General features: G+C 41.7%; 1 protein-coding gene across 10 annotated transcripts in view; it reads right to left on the minus strand.

Annotated features, from left to right (window-relative positions):
• ryr1b (ryanodine receptor 1b (skeletal)) overlaps positions 1 to 19835 on the minus strand; it is a 76859-nt gene that overhangs the window by 11491 nt on the left and 45533 nt on the right. For 4 of the 10 annotated variants that reach the window (XM_086216391.1, XM_086216393.1, XM_086216390.1 and 1 more), the window contains 27 exons: positions 19701 to 19750; positions 18187 to 18247; positions 17950 to 18076; positions 17715 to 17823; positions 17523 to 17604; positions 17017 to 17147; positions 16613 to 16933; positions 16119 to 16359; positions 15663 to 15750; positions 15482 to 15574; positions 12932 to 13102; positions 12737 to 12796; positions 12502 to 12636; positions 12195 to 12307; positions 11991 to 12087; positions 11794 to 11900; positions 11657 to 11708; positions 10957 to 11037; positions 7433 to 7532; positions 7142 to 7221; positions 6942 to 7018; positions 6765 to 6838; positions 5801 to 5818; positions 1569 to 1649; positions 1163 to 1251; positions 359 to 487; positions 27 to 131 (listed from right to left, as the gene is read on the minus strand). In XM_086216391.1, the coding sequence (XP_086072517.1) occupies positions 27 to 131; positions 359 to 487; positions 1163 to 1251; positions 1569 to 1649; positions 5801 to 5818; positions 6765 to 6838; positions 6942 to 7018; positions 7142 to 7221; positions 7433 to 7532; positions 10957 to 11037; positions 11657 to 11708; positions 11794 to 11900; positions 11991 to 12087; positions 12195 to 12307; positions 12502 to 12636; positions 12737 to 12796; positions 12932 to 13102; positions 15482 to 15574; positions 15663 to 15750; positions 16119 to 16359; positions 16613 to 16933; positions 17017 to 17147; positions 17523 to 17604; positions 17715 to 17823; positions 17950 to 18076; positions 18187 to 18247; positions 19701 to 19750 (2872 nt within the window). The remainder of the gene's footprint in view (positions 1 to 26; positions 132 to 358; positions 488 to 1162; positions 1252 to 1568; positions 1650 to 5800; positions 5819 to 6764; positions 6839 to 6941; positions 7019 to 7141; positions 7222 to 7432; positions 7533 to 10956; positions 11038 to 11656; positions 11709 to 11793; positions 11901 to 11990; positions 12088 to 12194; positions 12308 to 12501; positions 12637 to 12736; positions 12797 to 12931; positions 13103 to 15481; positions 15575 to 15662; positions 15751 to 16118; positions 16360 to 16612; positions 16934 to 17016; positions 17148 to 17522; positions 17605 to 17714; positions 17824 to 17949; positions 18077 to 18186; positions 18248 to 19700; positions 19751 to 19835) is intronic. The other 6 variants (XM_086216395.1, XM_086216386.1, XM_086216392.1 and 3 more) reach the window with 3 other exon arrangements.

Here is a 19835-nt window from a genome sequence, read left to right on the forward strand (position 1 = left end):
TGTTAAAAAATATTGATTTTGATTACCTGAGCAAGTTTCATCATCATATGAGCAAAGACGTGAAGGAAGCCCACGACAGCGTCCCACAACCTGCTGTGGGCCAGAGACTGCTGGTTACCAGTACAGGGACCCTGATGGACACACAGACGGAAGGTTTACTGTTTCTTGTCAGTCCTATGTCAAGTTTTCAAATTTTATAGTGCTTTCATCATATATGCAGGTTTTAACACTTTTTTGTGTAATGCAGTCCTTCTCACTAGTAACTACGGACAGAGTTTAAGATAACGCCTCCTCACAACCCGCGTGGGCTGTGCCGGGGACATGATCGTGATCATTTATTCATGATCATTGTTCTTACCTGGATGTACTCAGTCAAGCTGTTGAAGACCTGCTTGGCCACAGTCATTGCTTTAGAGAAATTCCTCTTACCGGGCTCGTCGATGATGTCTTTTCCGGAGTAGTACCAGTAGAAGTCACTGATAGACTCCTGCAGACAGGACAGAGGAATACGGATCAAGGAGTTAAATATTGTATTAGCCAGAGTGAAAACACATATTTATATGCACAGCACAGTATTCGAATATTTGTTTTTGACTTCATGTACTATTAAAGTACACATTTATTTTGGTACTACTCGACAAATATAATCAGTACATTTATGATAAAAAAATAAATAAAATCAATCCACGTTGACATGGCTCACTGTTCTGCTGTCATGTGATTGTGTGTAATAGGAGCGGGTTTCATCCAGCACGTCTTGCTGCACTGTCAGACTTGGACCCACACACAATCAACAGCATGCATGGAGGCAATCCAAACTTTGGTCTCTGACTCCTGTGACGTTTTTTCACCTCAGCTACAAATTCAATCTGAGTAGGGCAAAGAATACATCAGAAACTCTGCAACTTTCCTCCATGCTGCTTCTAATTCTTTCTTCCATGCTTGTATTTCTGTGACCAAAAACAATAGGACACTATTGTCCATTGCCTTTTTGACAACACCTTTCACTTTTTCCTGGTGTGGTGACTGCATTTGACATGTCTAGACAACATTATGCCCAGTCACAATGGGACAAGGATAAATCTGCTTGACTCCAATCTGCTTTTTAAAGCAGGTTTAAAAAACACTAGAAGGGTAGAATGGGCCAGTATATTAGACAAACCTGTAGTCGGAGCAGGTAGTCCACAGTGCAGATGATGATATTAATGGTGGTGGTGCTGCCTGTCTGAGTTCTCAGGTAATTCTGAAAATCTGAAAACAGAAACACAATGAACTTAAATTGGCATGTACAAGTATCTAAATGCCAAACATTTATTTAGAAAAGCTCATACTCATATAAGAGCATGGCGTTACAAAAGCAGATAGCAGTCCAGATAGCGGGTGATTTGTCAGGTGCATTTTGTGGAAATGCACCATGTTAGCTTCTGCATTTTTGTCAGTATTACTGAGTCTCTTCTTTTACCCGGAACAGCTTCATATTAAACATTGGTTTGATTTTGGCGAGCAGGTACCCTCGTTGCCATGCCAACCTGAGGGTAGCGACCTAGGTCTCTTCCTAACTGACTCACCATTATTGTGGCCTTCACAAAGGAGCTGCAGGAAGCGGAAGAGGTCGCATGTGAATTCATCGTCTGCCATGACCTTTTCATCTGTGCGGACAGAAAAATGAAGTGTAAATACATCTCTGCAAACCAATGTGGCAATTTTGTTGATGTGTTGCAGTAATGTGGAGTTTGTAAGGATTCTGTGTTATTGTGTTAGAGTTCAACAAAAACTGGAAAAAAAAGATTAGGTGTGTTAAAGACCAATGTTTTTGAAATGAATAAAAACATCAAAATTATGTTAATATTCATTATATGAAATTCAAAATTATTTTTCATATGATCATTTCCTTATGATGGGACCACAACTCCTATGAACCCATTTCATGTTGTGATGTGTGGAGAGGTTGCTGAGACTTCCACAACATAAATTTTGAGTTATTTTAATACAAAGTTTAAGAACTGAAAGTGGGATTGAATCAAGTTCTGTTCCATCAGAGAACAGCTTTTTTCACAGAATGGATCGAGGGATCAACAACATGTTTCGATAACTTGTGTGACCTCGGAGTTTTCTGCACATCAAAAAAGAACTTACACAATTTGGTTTAATTTGGGGTTTTTTCAAATTTGCCACCCCCACAAATTTTTGCCGATTTTGCTTAAATTGGCATCATCCCAAATTTACTGTGATTTATTTTAGCACATCTTTTTTTTTTTACATTCTTAGAATCAACACAGCACTTCATGTTAGCAGTTCCATAATTCCCTCCATTGGTGTGATAACTAAAGCTAGGAGCATGTATGATGACTTTGAGCCACACTTACCATGTTAAACATATTACATGTGTGTTTTTTAGTGTCAAATGTGTAATGCAAAAACTTATCAGTAGTATCTCCTCACACCCCTCCCTTACTTTAACAAGAATTTGCTAGTGAACACCACACAGAACTCGGAGTCCACGTCCAAATGTCAGCCAGAGGGAGAGAGGGAGGGAAAGAGGCCAAGACTTCCACTGTGACTCCCCTCTCGGATTCCTTTCCTCCTGCTCCCTCCCACAAACTGTACCTTTGTCTGGTTTCTGTAGCCACAAACAGGCCACAACAATCTGTTCAACACGACTAAAAGAAACGACATGTAAAACCCTAGTCACGTTACATTCAAATGGACATGATGGAACAAACAGATGAACGACGACATGAAAATGGAACACACACACATATATAACACAATGAAAGACGTTTTCAAGACACACACATTGACACAGAAATTCAGAAAACATCAAGGCACACCGTCATGCAGGACAGATCTACCGAACTCTATAAACTCCAGTAGGCTATACAGGAAGAGATTTGGGTATCAAATAGGGATGTGCCGCTCCGATATTTGTTATCAGTATTGGCCTGATATTGGCCCAAATCACTGGATCGCAAATCAGAATTATACATAAATATAATCCGATACGATCGATTTGCCCAAATTCCCCTATCAATGCATCAGTAAACAATGAGCAACATGCTGCAAGATGCGGTAAGGAAATAAAAGTTATGAGTTACGAAGACGAACGGCATGTTTGGGGGGTATAAACGAGTCAGGGTTCATTTCTTTTTATAAACAGGGAATAAAGTGAAAAATTTATTTCACAGTTACATCTGTTTTTATAGATGGCAGGTGAAGCAAAATTAACAACAAAAATGTATTAATAACTGCTTAATCGTTTTATGGGGGGAAAACAGAATTTATTGGATTAATATCAATGTCTGCAGATACTCAAGGCTGATGTATCAGCCATGGAGCCAGTGCTTCCACCTTGTAGGGCATCAATAGAAACTAATTGTTATGCAGCACACCTGCCCGTCTGATTGATGTGCTCTTTAAATAGCACTTCACACCTAACATCACTGATCCAAGACCAGCCTCTTCTTGGTTTATGGCTCAAGTGTTTTCTGACCAAAAGTAGCAATACGCCATGGTTGTGCCAGACCAGGCCTCATTAACATACTGAAGCCCCTGTCGGAGCAGGTTGAGCACATGTTCATTTGCTAGTCAAAGGGTGAGGGCGCTTGATGTTAAACATCATGTACGCCCACCCAGTTGAAACTTTGTAAGCACTTAAATGTTCTTTGGCTGCAAGAGGGTAGCCTCAAGCCCTACCTTCCACAGTTCCTTGCCTTTTGTGTGTTTTGGAGTTCGCTTGTCAGTCCCCTCTCCTAGACTAATGTCTTCAAGGTCATAGATTAAAGACACACCAGGTGAGACCAGACAGCACCAGCTGCCTCAGCACATCAAGCCCAGCCAAATTCAGTGCGGTAAAGCTGCGATACACACAAGCAGCTAACTAGTGCAAGCACTTCATGTAGCACAAGATATGTCTGTGCCCAAGGTACAAGAGAGAGACAGGCCAGCCAAAGACTACCTGGCACCAGACTTCTCAACAGACATGTGGAAAAGGCTGACAAGGAAACAGACAGGAAAGCCCAAGACAGCACTGAACAGCCCATGTTTCATGAACAAGGAGCGATAGATTTAAGTCAGTAGGTACATGAACATAACAAAATGATTGCTGTCATCCTGGCTGCACCAGGAAGGGGAGTGGGTCACTTATTGAGTGCTGGGGCTGAAATACAAGTGGTGGGACATGCAACACAGTCAGCAGTTGGTACTTTTATAGGGTACATGAGTCTGCAGTGGTCAATTTTTTTATATGTAAATTGTGTTGTAATTACTCTGGGACAGGACATCCAGTTAGTTAAAGCATTATGTGCAGTCAGTGGAAAGTTATGACAAAGTTTTTAATGGTTTGATGCAGAACATTGTGACGTAGACTCTGCCATAGCCTACCCCGTCTTAAGCATCAAATAACCCCTATGTATTCATTTCACAATCAAAATATGATCCATTTGGTCGAGTAACATTTGGGAACACTCGAAGAACGGCGCCATTAAATTCTCGATCCAGATTCAAGCATTCCATTCCATTCCAGGCTAGCGAAGGGCTAATTCAAAGTATAAAGCACGCATTAACCCTCCCTGCAGCGTGGCAACGCCATCACATTCACAAACACCATAGACTGGAGATGTCTGCTGCGTACATGAGTTTGTTTGTCTTTTTGATTGCAGCAGGATTAAGGAACTCAGAGGAAGCTGTTCAATACTGTCCAATTTTTTTCATTGGCTTTGGCAGCGTTATAATCTTCTGATTTCCTTCCAGGTTTTTTTCACATTATCACTCTGTTTCATTTACAGTCCACCCGTTGCCATTCATAAAACCTAGCTGTGATCCCGTGACCAGACCATTAGTGGCTGTGTGTTAAAGTCCTGAGGGGACAGAAGGTTGAGGAGAGAGCCTTTCCGTCTTCCACGTGGCCAAACATTACGCAGGATATGCAATAAGATTTGATTAGTTGCACAATAATCAAGTTGGATGTTTTAATATTTCACAGAGAATCATCTGTCTAACTTAATTTAACCCAAACATGTTCTGTTGTTTGCAATGGTGTTTATCCATCTGGATCACTTTGGTGTGTTAGGACATACTGACCACAGAGACATCTGAATTTCCAATGCCCCTGGATCTCTGAAATTGTCTGTTTCTGACTGAACTACAACAAAATTGTAAACATGAAGGCTTTGTGGATTGTCTTGAGTAAGTTTGCCATGTTTTCTGGAAAGAATCAAATGCACCACAGTTCTTAGTAGAACTAATTAAGAGGAATTATTGAAATATGCCTCCTAATTGCACATCATTTGTAAGACCTATCAAAATATATTGATGACCATACACACATTTTAGGTCAAATTTAAGGCTTTCCCATGGAAAACTTAGTATTCAACAGAACACAAACATCTCTAAGGCTCTTCAACCAAAATTGTCTAGATGGAAAAATAACTGCGAATAAAGTGAGTGGGAGAGGAAGAATGGGTTTACCGTTACTTTCTTGCCTTCCCATTGATCAGCCATCAGACGGCATGTCAGAGTTACAGTAGATCTGTGATAAAACACTCAAGGACGAGAATGAAACTTTGGAACCAAATGAAATAGAATAGGGAACGTGATACAATGCAGCTACAGCAGCATGTGTATCACTGAGAGGTTTCTATCACAACGCAACAGTGAAAAAGGAATTTCATCGGATCCTTGAGTGAGAAATAAATGCAACTCACAGCAAAGAAAAGACTAGTCAGGTAAATAACAGCTAAATGAGACAGAGAGGACAGAAAGGAAGGACAGAATTAAAATATGAGAGGGAAGATTCATTTACCACGTTCTAGCTTCTTATCTGAGAACCATGAGAGCAGCAAATAGACGAACAAGGACATGAGGGGTAAAGGGTTGAAACAGGCAACGGAAACGTGACGACGAGGGAGAGAAAGAGACAAAGAGAGACGATGTGAGTCCAGAAATCTCATGGCTGTCAGTGGATGATGAAACGTTTCAGTACATCAACAGTCAAAAATGCTGGGACTCATTAGAGTCATTGATTCAACAAACTTGCATGAAAACATTACTGCACCTGCATCCAGACATCCATTAACACACACGCGCACGCACACACACACACACACACACACACACACACACACACACACGCACGCACACACATACACACACAAAAACAAAAAATGCACAAAAGACAAAAGAGTATGCTACACATTAGAACTACTTTCAGATTATATCACAAAGCAATGCAGAATAAAGAACAAAGGTGTGGCTGGCAGTGTGTGTTTGGGACCCCTGCATTCCAACTGGTGCGGCTGCGTCACATTACGACCATGCTGAAAAATACTGAAAAGTTTTCAGGGGCATTCCAGAGGCGGCTCAGTGCTCCACTCCACAAAGAAGGTGCTGAAGGTCTATTTTTGTAAGAAGTGTCAAGGTGCACAGAGCCAGAAAAGATGTCCCAAAACGAATGGCACAGTGCATCTGGTCCATTTTCAAAATAAAACACCCCAAGAACAGACAGAAAAAACACACTGTTACAACACACTCGACTATCGTGTGATTCAAACATGTAAACAAAGAGACAACGACCAAATCTGCAGAATCTGACAAATTTAACAAAAGTGGGCAGGCAAAACGAATATCAAATGGTGAGTAGCTAAGATTAGCCTCTGTGTGGAGGACGGACATAAACAAGTGTCGCAGCCGAAAAGCGACGTAGACGGAACCAGTGGAATATTGGAGCGAGTGTCAGTGTGACGGAAGACGCTGTAGACGATACTCACTAGTGCCCTCTTCTGAAACCATCCCAAGTCCCTCTGCCTTGTTTTGTCTCTCAAAAGCATTCAGATCCAAAACGCTGTTGACGTGACACAATTCGTAAGTTTCACAAGGCCGTCTTGGCTTGTTCAAATGTCTTACAAATATCGGCAATGACACAAATATCACCGTTGTTAACAGACCTGCAGGTCTGCATCAGTGCCTGAACGCTAAGGAAGAATCCCACATCCTTTTTATCCTTCAGATAGTCCAGCATTCTCTGTACACAGACAAAACAGAAAAAAAAAAAAAAGCTTCCTTGGAACTGTAGTACTGCTGTGAGACTAAACAATCAAAAGGAAGTACATTAGACTTTAACAATAACGGTCAACGACTCATCTACCTGCTGCACATCACTGTTGCCTCCATTGAGGATGGAGATTCCCAGTTTGAGTGTAGAGGACACCATGGCTCCAGGTTCGCCTGAAACAAGCAGACACATTTCTCTGTACTGATATTTTAAAACTGACCAGCCTTCAACATCATTTTAAGCTTGTTAATGATCTTTTAGTGGGAATTCATCATTTAGCAGTAACACTCAGGTAGGTAGATATACACTAATTAAGTAAAGTATCCTGACACATTTGGAGTGTCTGTACTGTATATCCAGATGTGTGTTTGCGGGTCTAGCTACCTTTGCAGGCACTGATCATCTGCAGTACCATCTCTGCAGCCCCCCGGTTGTGCAAACGGGACTGCTGGTACAGAAGCCTCTGTTTCTCCATCTCCTTTTCCTATGGAGCAAAGTAGGAGGGACACAGCTGTAACCCTGCCAAGACTGACTGCACTGCCCCCCGCACACGCACGCACAAACACACCCCTATCCTTCTAATTCGTCTTGTTTCATTTTTCTTACGGCTTTTTTTTTTTTAAAGTTTAAAAGTATTCTTGCAGCTCGTGGTGCTTTGAAAAGTGCCCACGTGAAGCTCAGGCTATGAAAGAAGCTCGTCTCTTCATGAGGAAATGGTGTCGTATTTTCAAATGTTTACTTTGTAATCAATTTGACCTAATTTGAGATTAGATCTTTACAGTAGCTCTGTCTGGTTTGCCCGCCAAAATATAGTAGGCAAACTTTGCTGTATTACTCAGACAGAGATAAGATTAATATAATCATCTTCATCTGCACCAGGTTGTTTTATATTATCATTATTATTATTATTATTATTATTATTATTATTATTATTATTATTATTTCATTTAAACTTTTTTGGGGCGTTTATTCTTCAACGAGCTGTTAGCAGCACTGGTCTAAAAACTCTCTCACACACATTCACACCCACATTCTCTTCCATTGGACACACTGTGTGCATTAGTGATGGAGGACGTTATTCCAGCTCTTCGCATCTTCCAGAGGCAGCAATCCTTCGATGGCAGCAAACTTTTTTTTTTTCCCAGAGCACTTCACGCACTTCAAACACACCACACACGCACACGCACTTCAAACACACACACATACGCATTCCTCTGATGAGGAGGCAACAGCTTGTGACACTAAAAGCATGCAACTCCTTCTTACAGTACAGCACACTTATCTGCAGTTTTCTAGGTTTCAGTTTGAACAATTTATTCAATTTGTATTTTGTTTTTTAGATTTTTCATTTGATCTACAATTTCATGTGTTTTCATATTCAATCATAAATGTACTGTGTGTGGAAGTAATCTCCGTTCCTGTCAATTTCAGGCTTCAGACAATTAAGGACACTGTCTTGCCAATAATTTTCTACTTTAGTGTCAAGCTTCACAGAATTGTCTTGAAAGCCAAATGTTGAAATGCATCAGTTGAAGTTTTGAAGTAATATACTCTTTTCTTGCTCGCATCCATATACAACCGAGACTTTCAGATGAGCACACATTCGTGTGATTCAAGCATTACATAGTTTCCTTCTCCAGGTAGAGTAAAGCCTGGGCAGTGCCCCGGAGCAGGCTTCCAGCAGTGGGCCAGTCGGGAGACGGAGGAGTATAAAAGGATTTATGTGGAAGTGAAAAGAATCTGTGAGAAGTCATTGTGGCCCTCCAGTGTATCAATACATCTGGATATCATCTCAATCATCTCTCATTCCCTCACTGACACAAAGCAAGCCTTCTCCTGTTTCTGCTCTCCATTTCCAAGTTAATATTTTGTTACACTTAAAATACAAAAAAAATGCATAATTTAAACCTACTGTACACCATTAAAACAACTATTCAGGGCTGTACAATATTACTCTGTGCAGTGCAATTGAATATTATTCCTATTTATTCTTCTACATGATATAGTTGTGCAGTTAAGTGCTGAAAGCTACATTAGCCCATATGAAACTTAACTAGGTTAGTCTCTTTGTAGCAAACGATACAATACAGCTGCTATTCTAAACAAGCCTTTACCCACCCACTGCACATTATGCCAAAAGCCCCACCCAAAGCACCAAGATCTCTATCTACCCCACCCTCCACCCCCCACCCTCATGAGCCTGACTGTGTGTTACAAATGTGGCGCTTTCCTCTGACTGCAGAGGACCTATTTCAAACTATGTGTGTGTTGTGATGTGTGGAAGTAGATGGTATGTAGCTGTGAGTGTTGTGTGTGTGTGTGCCTGTGTGACTGGGATGTGCAGTACGGCTGACTGTGCAGGCTTTTACTGTAGTCCTTGGTGAGCACAGAGAGGTAGACTATTTGTCCAATTCGAGGTAAAGACAAACAAAATCAAAGAATGTCTCAGTAGTTGTTAGATTACAGTCAGGTGAGTCCATTAGTGGGAACTCAGTCCAGTTAGAAGGTGAGTGAAGGAGGTGTGAGTCAGAAAAAGTTGGTGCAAGTCGAGGAGAGGCTGACCACAGACACACAAGATCAGTACAAGAGATCTGGTTCTAGTGTTAGCAAACCTGCTGCAAGGCTTGTTTGCTAACGGTTATCAAGGTTTCTAAAAATAGCATCTAAATTAATTCTTGGATAACAACATCACATTTTGGTGCACCACGAGAAGTCAAGTACAGTTTATCTTGGAACTGCCTCGAAAAGGCATTTGCTCATTCAGGACATTTATATTGTAAAAAGGAATCTGTGGTGCTAACAGATATAATGTGACTTCCAATGAAAGCCATGAATTTCTAAAGCAACATCAGTGCCATGACCTTCGGTAGCGAAACAAATCAGTGAGATATTTATTCACTCAAATTGTCCATCATAGCAAAAAGTTAATTTATTAAGACCTAATTTTCAGGTGCTTACAGGTAGTTTTACTCTGGAAAGGTGATAATTAAGGGGCATTAAACAGGCATGTTGAGTTTGAAATTAATGGTAATCTGTCCAGGATATTTATTTGCAGCCTCTAGGAATTGACGACAATTCCCCCGATTGGCTGTTTGTATTTCCTGAGGGCCTTTAAAACATGCCAACCTTTGGGAACTCCTCTTTTTGTCCATCCTCCCCAGAGCCAGACAAGAAGATAGAAACCCTGCTCCCCTCTGTGCTGCTGTAGGGAGCTGAGACCCACAGCACAGACACCAACTGGTTGCTGGTTAGCTTAGCACAATGAATGGCAGTAGATGGGCAGGTTAGCTTGTAATTTCTTGTCTGGCTTCTGGGAGGTTTCCAGATAGGCTTATTGCTGTAAAGTGGCCATATTGCTTGAATTGAATTTACACATTTGTATTTCACATATATATAAAATATTTTATATTGTGCATAATTCAAACTGAATCGCACTTTGATGTGCTGAACCATGTTGGTATGAAAAACTGTTGAAGTTGTGAACTAATTTGTATTCGGTCAAGCTCTAAAAATGTAGAAAACATAGTGGTTGGAAACTTGAATTATGACATCAAATGTCTCGTAAAGACTCAGTGGTTTGTTTTGACCTGCGTTTCATTTTGTTGTCTTTAGCTGCACCATCTCTCTGCACTCAAGTCATGCAATTTCGACGGTAAAACAAATTGAGTCTACAACATTGATCCGACTGGTTTCCAGAGTCCAGCAAAGGCATGCACAGGTCAGTCCACCAGAACAGGAAATAGACAAGTGGTGTGAGTGAGCGAGAGAAAAGACAGGAAGAAGAATGTTGGAACAGGGGTCCTGTGGGGGGGTGTGCTGAGTGTGATGATGTGGTGTGATCACTCAGTGCGTCGGGAGTTGCTTCTCCGCTGACTCCCCTGTGTCCCCTTCCCTGGTCCCCCCCATACCATCTCTGTCTGCCGCACCTCAAAGGATGGCTCCTCCCCCTCTTGTTCTCCCCCTTCGTCCTCCTCACCAATGTGACAGCTCTGGAGGGAGATGAAACAAGTCAGTACACATTCCGTTTGGTAGAAATGCAGAGTTAAAAATATGAATAACACAATATGACGACATGCCTGTAGATTGTTCATCTTAATGGTGATTTAAGTCATTTTACCAGCTGGGCCACTGTGCAGGAGATTTAAGATTTGTACGTGGAAAGGTAGACGAGGTACTAGCAGTGGTTTTCTGCAGTGCAGTGCAGTCTATCCTCATTCAAATGAATCTCACTACAACCCAGTGCAGCAGTTCTCAACCTTTTTAGAATTGCACCCTCTACTAATCAAATCTATTTGAGCATTTTCATGTTGTTTTCAATTTTTATTAACTGCACCGTCACGGTCAGCACGTCTGACCAAAAGAAACACTAATGGAAGTAATTATATTACTGCAGTAACTGGGCCTTTTAAAATTGAAAAAGAATTGCCTGATAATTGTATTCAGATTAAGAATACAGTCTGGATTCCAAAATCCATACTCAGACAAATTACTGGTGGTAGGATATAAAAAAAAGTTTCAAATCTTTTTGTTTCTTTTACATAACATAACTTTTACATTTGCTGACCACAAGAAATGATTTTGTGAGCCCAGTCAGTACGAAAGTCTTACCTTTGCCATAATATCAGCATACGACATATAGAGATGGTCAACATCAAGTTTGCTGCAACAAGATGATACAGAAGAGGAACGGATGAGTCTCAGTGAGGTCACGGTGCCGAGGAGCAGAGCAGGAAAGATGCTCTTACGTTTTCTCTGTGAGAGCAGTTCGGCTGAAATGAAGGATGAGCTGATGAAGGGGGTCCGGCTTCGTCTCAGTCTCCTCTTCCTCTTCCTCCTCTTCCTCCAGGGCTTTCTAATTATTAGCAATCGTAACAAACCCTCCGTGAGGATTATACTGGACATCATGCCAGTCGTACACTGCTCAGCTTTAAGCGGAACTCACTGATAAGTCGTCAATCATCTTGTCCTCAAAAGAGTAGCCTTCCGTCTCTAACCAGTTGCGCTTGTATGCATCCAAGAACATGTTGGTTGCTCTGTGCCTGTGAAAGGAGACAATTCAGGAGGGTTTGGATCTTGGATCTCTCATGGAGGGATGTATGATATTATTATGGGTCGTTTTGTTGTCGAGTCTTAAGGGAACAGTTACTTTGGGATGTTGTAGAGGGGCGTCATCCTGAAACAGGCCACCACAGCCCTCCGACGTTGTTTGGACAGCAGCTTGTGCCACACCATCTTCTTTGACTTGAAGGGATGCTCAGTCTGTCACAAGAAAAGACTTGAAGTAAACCATTCCAGACAATATTTCCCGATTTTTCACTTGACAATTTGAACAAGATCAATTTTCTAAATGTTGCTGCAAAAGCTGTCCACTGATTCGCTGTACTAATTTGAGGCTACAAGCCACTACAGTAAATACTGCGTTGGCTGTGTTCTAATCAAGTTTCTCTACTCACCACCTCGATGTGGTAAAGGACGGCAGACACCTCTTGCACCCTTTTCACCACCTTCTCTGGGTCCTCAGCGTCTTCAGCCTTTCCAGACATTTCCTTATAAAGAGACATTTGCCAGCGCATTGCTGGGTCCTCCACCTGAAACAGAGGGTCAAACATAGATGTTAACATATTTATCAAGGAATTCAGTGCATTTATTCTCTTCTTTAATACGCATATGATCAAAAGGTGAACCTACTTTGCCTTGCAGATGCAGATTGTTGTGCAGGAACTCCCTAACTTCTTCATCTGTGTCTTTCTGCAAAGAAAGAAGTCAAGATTCAGAGGTTGTTTAGTAGATTCATGGTGTTAATATTCTTTGTAATGTCATGTCTTACAAATTTCAAGGAGTGGATACAAAGGTTGACAGGTTAGCTTCAACACATGACAGTACCAGTGAGTATCTGATCTTTGCCAGGTTTATGAGCTCCTGGTCTGCAGGAGAGCACATATTGAGGCCGATTGGAAGCATCTTCTTCAGTGCTGCAACGATAAGGGAGGTCTGGACAGAGTAGCGATCCCCCCGTCGCTTCTTTTTGGTACGCTCCTGCTCTGAGCCTCCGGACTGAAGAGAGAAAGAAAAGTTCTGGCTGATCCGCCACTGTCCTGTTTACAACTGCCACACCAAAAGCAATATTTTCATACAACATCTTCTTGATATCAGACTCTCAAGAATATTTACCATAAATGTGATGAGCTAAAAGACAAAATGTACCAGGAGAAAAAAGCTGAAAGATTAAAGTCCTTTCACAACATGCTGAAACTGTCAATCAACAAGAAACTGAAAATAATTGCTCTTCAGCTGAAAGACTAACAGCTGCAGTTTCAAATAAACGACAACAACTCCTGGCAGGGTTTTACTGCTGCATCATCTCAGTTGTTAAACACAATGCAGCTTCACTGTTAGTAGCTCAGAGGCCAGACAGGAGAAATCCTATCCACTGGACAGCACACAGAACAGCACAAGACTTTATGGGGTCAGCTCAATCGCCCTGGAGCTCGTCTCACACACTCCTGTCCTGAGGCTACCGATAGTCATTACTGGCTGTTATCTGGCCTCACAGCGTCCTCTGGGGAGGCGTTGTAATGATCAGGTAACAGACGCTCACTACAGTAATGCTCATCTGATTGCCAAGGAGAGGAGGTTTTCTTATTTGCCTTGCAGCAACCATGGAGACAAGCAGTTATTAGATATTCAATGATTTAACATTTTAATGATGTAAATGAATTAAGACATGGAGGGACGAGTCTAGTTAGTGAAAATGGTGAGAGTTACCTGGTGGTCAAGCTAGCTTCAGCTCCCCCCAACAACTCATCTAGCTGTGCTACTGCTGGAGCAACTTAAGCTGATGATGACTTTTGGGTGTAAATAGAAAGAGAACAAAAAGCCAATATTATTGTACAAAAAAAAAAAAAAAAGGAGAAGAGTCCCCCAGTGCAGGAATTCTTACCACAAGAGCTGAAAGAAATCCAAGCGTCACTAAGACAATTGAAACGTCACAGAGGGCAAAGGAGCACAGAACCCACAACGGTATCCAACAGGGACAATCTGAAGGCAAACTGTTTATTAATCAAACAAAAATCAGATGATGGTGCTCGGCTGCAGGAGTGCACACTTCAAATTAGATACACCACTGCTCAACTGAGCGCCATGAAACCCCTCAGGCCACTACAGTCTACAGCAAAGAGCTTTCATCAAGCCTCTCCAGACCCCTACTCACACATCACACACACAATCACAGACACACACACACCACCAGAGGTAGCAGAAGTACACACATTCGTTACTCAAATAGAGGAACAAATACTGGTGTAAAAAGAAAAAAGATCTTGGAAAGAGTGATAGTACTTAGTCAGCTTATTTACAGAGGTAAAAGTAAGAAGTACTCTTAAATATCTGTTGTCTTTGTTACTTGACATTCAAAAACTAAAGTATTAAAACAGCAAAAAAATAAACTATTATAATATACAGTATATTACAAAATGGTATATAAAATGAAGTTTTCAGTGAGGATTGTGTCTTCGAAACAGCAAAAACAGTGACTTGCGTACTCCAAAACTACAGTAATGAGCCTGTATTGTAAAATGTATGGTGAAGAAAGCAAAGATATGAGTGTTAAAATGAAAGGAGTAAAAGCAAATAAATATCAAAGTAAACAGACTCCTGAAAAATCTGCTTCAGTACAGTAACAAAGTATTTGTACTCTGCTACTTCTCGAGACCCTAGAGCACTCACAATCAATAGTACTCAGATACAATCATGTCCCACAAACACAAAACAAAACAAAAAAGAATCTACATTTCACACCTAGATATAAATATTCGTAACCTTGGTGTTTACTAAATGTCTTTTGTGGTATTTTCTTGTGATAGAATGGACTGTATGTGTTTATGACCCTGTTTGTGTGAATATGGGAGTCTGTGTGTAAGAGGTGTGGTAGTCCTTGGTAGAGCTTGATGAAATGCCTCCCAAAACTCAGGGTGCCATGCGATCAGCACAGCGCTCGTGCACAAACACAGTCTAACCTCTCCATCTCCGGCCTAGTGGCCCAGCGTCCAACCCCCGACACAGGATCCGAGGAGAAAACACAGTTAGCAACAACTCCTACCGCAGTCTCAACACTACAATCTGTCTCTTATCATGTCCTGGAGATTTGTGTTATTAGTTTTGTAACAGCCTACATGACATTTCTCAAAATGGATCATTGTCTACGGATAATCATTTACCTGACCTTCACTTCCACAGTAACTTGAAGGAAAGAAAGGAAATAACAGCTGGTATTAGATCTATAGTTTTGCTTTGAATTTTTTTTCTGTGTATAAAATGGGAGGAGTTAGTGAATTAGAGTTTAGTTCCTTAATGTGTTATAGCTATGGAGTAGATGATTGAAACGCCTAACGTAACAGGCCGTGTTTGACTTTTGATCCGCTTGTCCACTCTCACCTTGCTCATCTTGCTCTTACTGTCAGCCGTGAGGAAGGACATGTTGTTGATCTCATTCATCACCACAAAGTTCTGCTCCTCCCTCTTGAAATTCTGTAACCAGGCACGCAACGAGAGCGTTAAATGACTTAAGACAACTAGATCAGAAAAAAAAAAAGTAAGGCCAGAGGTGAGAACTCACGTGAGATTTGGACCAGAAAATGAACACCTCTCCCACCATCCTGAAGAGTTCTTCTGCATCCGGGTCTGGACAGGTCAGCCACCTCGCTCTGTGGACAATCACAGCAATATCATCACTGGATTGTAGTGCTCAAACAGATGTTTTATCAAGCCAAGGGGATGTTTGTGGCAAATGTGAAGAAATTTCCTCACAGACTCCTCGAGATATCATGTTGACGTGAGGTTGACATTTGACCAAAGGACAATTGTGCCAAATTTCGAGAAATTTCCCAAAGGTGTTGCTGAGATACAGGAATGGGGGAGAAAGTCCGATAGGTGGATAACCTCAAAACATAAAGCATCTGAGCCCATGTCCATCACCAACATGGAGGCACACCACATTTGTAACATTATCAGTCACTGTATACCGTTTCAGTGCAACAAGAGCAATGTGTTCTCCACTTGATCATGGAGCTACCTGTTATTGTCCACGTAGCGGATGAGCAACGGGTAGAGAGCGTACAGGTCCCGACAGAGCACAGCGAACTCGTCTCGGATTGTTCCATTTTCACTGTCCACCTCCGTCTTGCCTTCCATGCGAAGCTGATCCTCCTCAGCCACCACCTTCCCCGAGCGCTTCTTCAGCTTCTCCATGGTAGGGATGAAGTGGGATTTAAGCATCTCTGGTTTAGCCCTGCTGACGATGGGCTGGGCAAACACTGAACATACGGGACAAAGGAATCAGAGAGAATCAGCAGGAGTAAGATTAGCACAAATTTGTCCAAATATATGAAAAATAAAGTGTGAAAATAGATGAATCTGTAATATTAAATATGCACTGCTTGCATAAAAAGCAATTTTAGTTTATCAATCCAAGCAACTTTTATTACTTCAAAAACCTAAGTAATGTAGCAACCACAGCTGCACAGCAGTATTAGTAGTAGTATTACTGTGAACCGTGCGCTCACCGACCTGCCAATCTCTTCATCCAGGATGCCTCATCAATACCCAGGTTGTTCACCACAATCTTCATGATGCTACCCAGGAGCTGGTTAAGATGTTCGGAGGTTACAGAAGTGCAGATCTGACCCTCCATCTCTGGGAAGTTCTCTGGGCCTCTCTCCCACCAGCGTGGCAGGTAGTTACACAGCATGGGCAGAGTGATCTCAATCACATGAGGCATTTCTGTGTAACGGGCCCCGGATTCAGCCAGATCATGGATCTCCTTCATCAGGATCTCCAGCTCTGGGATGTCAGGGCAAAGCTCCTCCACTTGGTTGGGAAGACCCAGAACTGAAGGAGGAAAATCATTTTACACACACATTCAATGTGGTATGAAGACGGAAAGGGAAATGAGAGAAGATGCTGAAACTCACTGGCTCTCTCTCTGGGAGTCTTGGTGGTGTAAACAGAAAATGTGTTGAACTCATTAAGGAGTGGCTCAAGGAAGGCGACAGGCATCGCAGCTGCTAGGTGGGCCAAACACTCGCCGAGAGCTGGACGCTGTCTGTAGAAGAGAACAGTACCACACAGCCGTCATCAAGTTAAACAAAACACGCTGAAAATATTTGCCTGGACCACAAGATATGGGTGTCGCACGCAATGGAGACTTCAGATTTTGGCCTTAAGTATGAATGAAACTAATGGAAAATTCCAACATGGAGCCCCACTGACCCTCTCAAGTTGAAGGAGTGGTCTTTGCTCTGCTGTCCATGAGCTAAAGTCACAAATGTGATGATACAACTACCACTACAATCAAATATTCAACAATGCAAACTCATTCCTTTACCACTCTATTGTGGTCGTCATGGCGCATGTGGCAGCAGTCACCAGTGAAACAGTTAGAGAGAAACGTTGTTTTTTTGTCAGACATTCAACTTACTTTTCTGCATGTGGAGTCTTCACAGTACCCAAAGAGTAGATACTGCACATGATACGATAGCAGGATATTTGCAAATCGTCCACTGAGGAGGTAAAGAAGAAGAGAGGCACCTGTGAGTCCGCTCTCTGCAAGAACGACGAAGGGCAAACAGATAATACACTCTATCTATCTATCTATCTATCTGATACACACTCATGACGTCATCTCCAAACTGGTGCTGAGCGATGTGGTCAAAGAGTGACGTGAGGACTGGTAGCAGGGCGGTGGTGGTGTAGTTGATGTTTTGAGCCACACCTTTCACCTAGAGGAACACACACACACAAACAAACACACACAAACACACACACACACACACGCATGCAAATATCAATTTGCAAATAGAAAAAAAAGAGATTGTGAAATATTGCGGTATGGTTCTGGTTCTGACCTGGTTTCGACTGGATACTTTGCCCAGTTTCAGATTCTCAACCATCTTCTCAATGTCATCAGCAGCACTCTCAAAGAACTGGCGCAGGCCAGCCTTTACAATCTCAGGCCCTGATTTCATAACAGTCCTTTAACAGAAGAAGGCAAAAGGAAAAAAAAAGAATTGTAAAAACCAGAAACAAGCACAGAAAATCTCTCCTCAACAGTGTTGTGTGCATGAGAGCAGATCCTGAGTTACCTGGCGTCCAGTGATCGTGACAGGATGTGCAGACAGTTAACCACTGCGCTTGCATCCGTTCCTGAAATCAAGACATTGACGATACTTTATCAGAGCTGTCCCACACTACACATTCACTGACTAAAACAGCCCAATTTACTGTCTAGGGCAGTTTTACTCATAATAGTAGAAGAGTTTTAAAAAGAGGTATGTTCGAAAACATGATGTGGCTTATATAACAAATTACAGTAAAACTAGTGCTGTGAATCCATTCAAAAATCCAGTCAATCCCAGTCTGATGTGATTGATCATGGTTAATTGCAATTCTAAAATATTGTTATTAAGATGTAGTTTTTAAGAAGATAAAACAAATTGGTGCTGCTAATGTGTTGCCCTACCGAGCAAACGTAACAAAGTACCTTCAGGAGAAGACCCTATTAATTGTGTTATATTAGAATAAAATATATGAATGAAACCTTGTCGGAGGAATAAGATTCTTTAAATTTTTTAATAACTTGTCAGTTTAAGATTTGAATTAGAATTTCTAAATTTGTTGGGCAAAAAAAGTAAAGGAGGTGTATGGTGTTGTCATTTATGTTTGATCCAGCTCCTCTGACTCCTCTGCTGTTCTTGCTCTGCTGTGTGGAGGAGTATTTTAGGGTACATGGCTTAAGCGCCATCAAACCCAAAGTTATGGAAAGACATTGGGACAATGTTCTTACGGGACATTTGTTCTTGAACTCTGGATGACTTTTATGGCCCTCATTTTAGTCTTACGAACAGAAAACAAAACCTGATGGCTCTTTGTAATCCTGATATCTACCGTGCCTTCCTCATCTGTGAGTTACGGAGGAAGTAGCTGTCAAACAGTCATCAGATGGATTTGCGTTAAAAAAAAATTAACATGCCTCCGGGTTAAACAAAGGCGTAACGTTCAGTCCTGTATAAAATACCATAATGTTATTGATATGATGTTCTATATTCTGTTCAAACTGACATCTTCACTGAACTGACTTGACTACTTTTAAAGTGGCAGTTACAGTTTGACTTGGACAATCGCTGCCGTATGGTGACATGTGAGTGACTGACTAATAAAGACATGGTGGTGGTGGGAGAATGACGACAAAAAAGCATATCTATTGCCTTGAGTAAGCCACATCACTGCCGCTTGACACCTGATCCTACTACAGTCATTCATGCTCAAATCACTCTGACTTGGTGAGTGCCAAAAAAAAAAAAAACAACAACTTTGAAAACACCAGGCTGCAGAAAACAGCAAAGCCAAGCACAAGCTGAGCTAAAGAGAGAGAGAGAGAGAGAGAGAGAGAGAGAGAGAGAGAGAGAGAGAGAGAGAGAGACGCATTAGACTGGTATAAAAGAGAGAATGAGAACATGAGGGAACAAAAGGTGAATGTGTGATACAGGGCTGATTAGTATGTCCATAGAGAGAGAAATACAAAGACATTTTAGAGAAAGACAGATACAGAGGGGCAGATATGGTGACAAGGCATAACGCCACCATGCAGATTCCTTACCAAAAAGAGATACTCTGTGCCTCACCAAAGCAGCCAACTTACAGAAGATACTGACGTAGGAGGAGAAAAAAGGAAAGTCAGGGAGAGGAGGGAGGATGATGAGGGGAAACAGGGAAGGAGAGATGTTTGAAGTGG

Source organism: Aulostomus chinensis, chromosome 10 (assembly GCF_037954235.1).
Source record: "Aulostomus chinensis isolate RoL2024-O1b breed Wild chromosome 10, RoL_Achi_v1.0, whole genome shotgun sequence".
Taxonomy (NCBI): domain Eukaryota; kingdom Metazoa; phylum Chordata; class Actinopteri; order Syngnathiformes; family Aulostomidae; genus Aulostomus; species Aulostomus chinensis.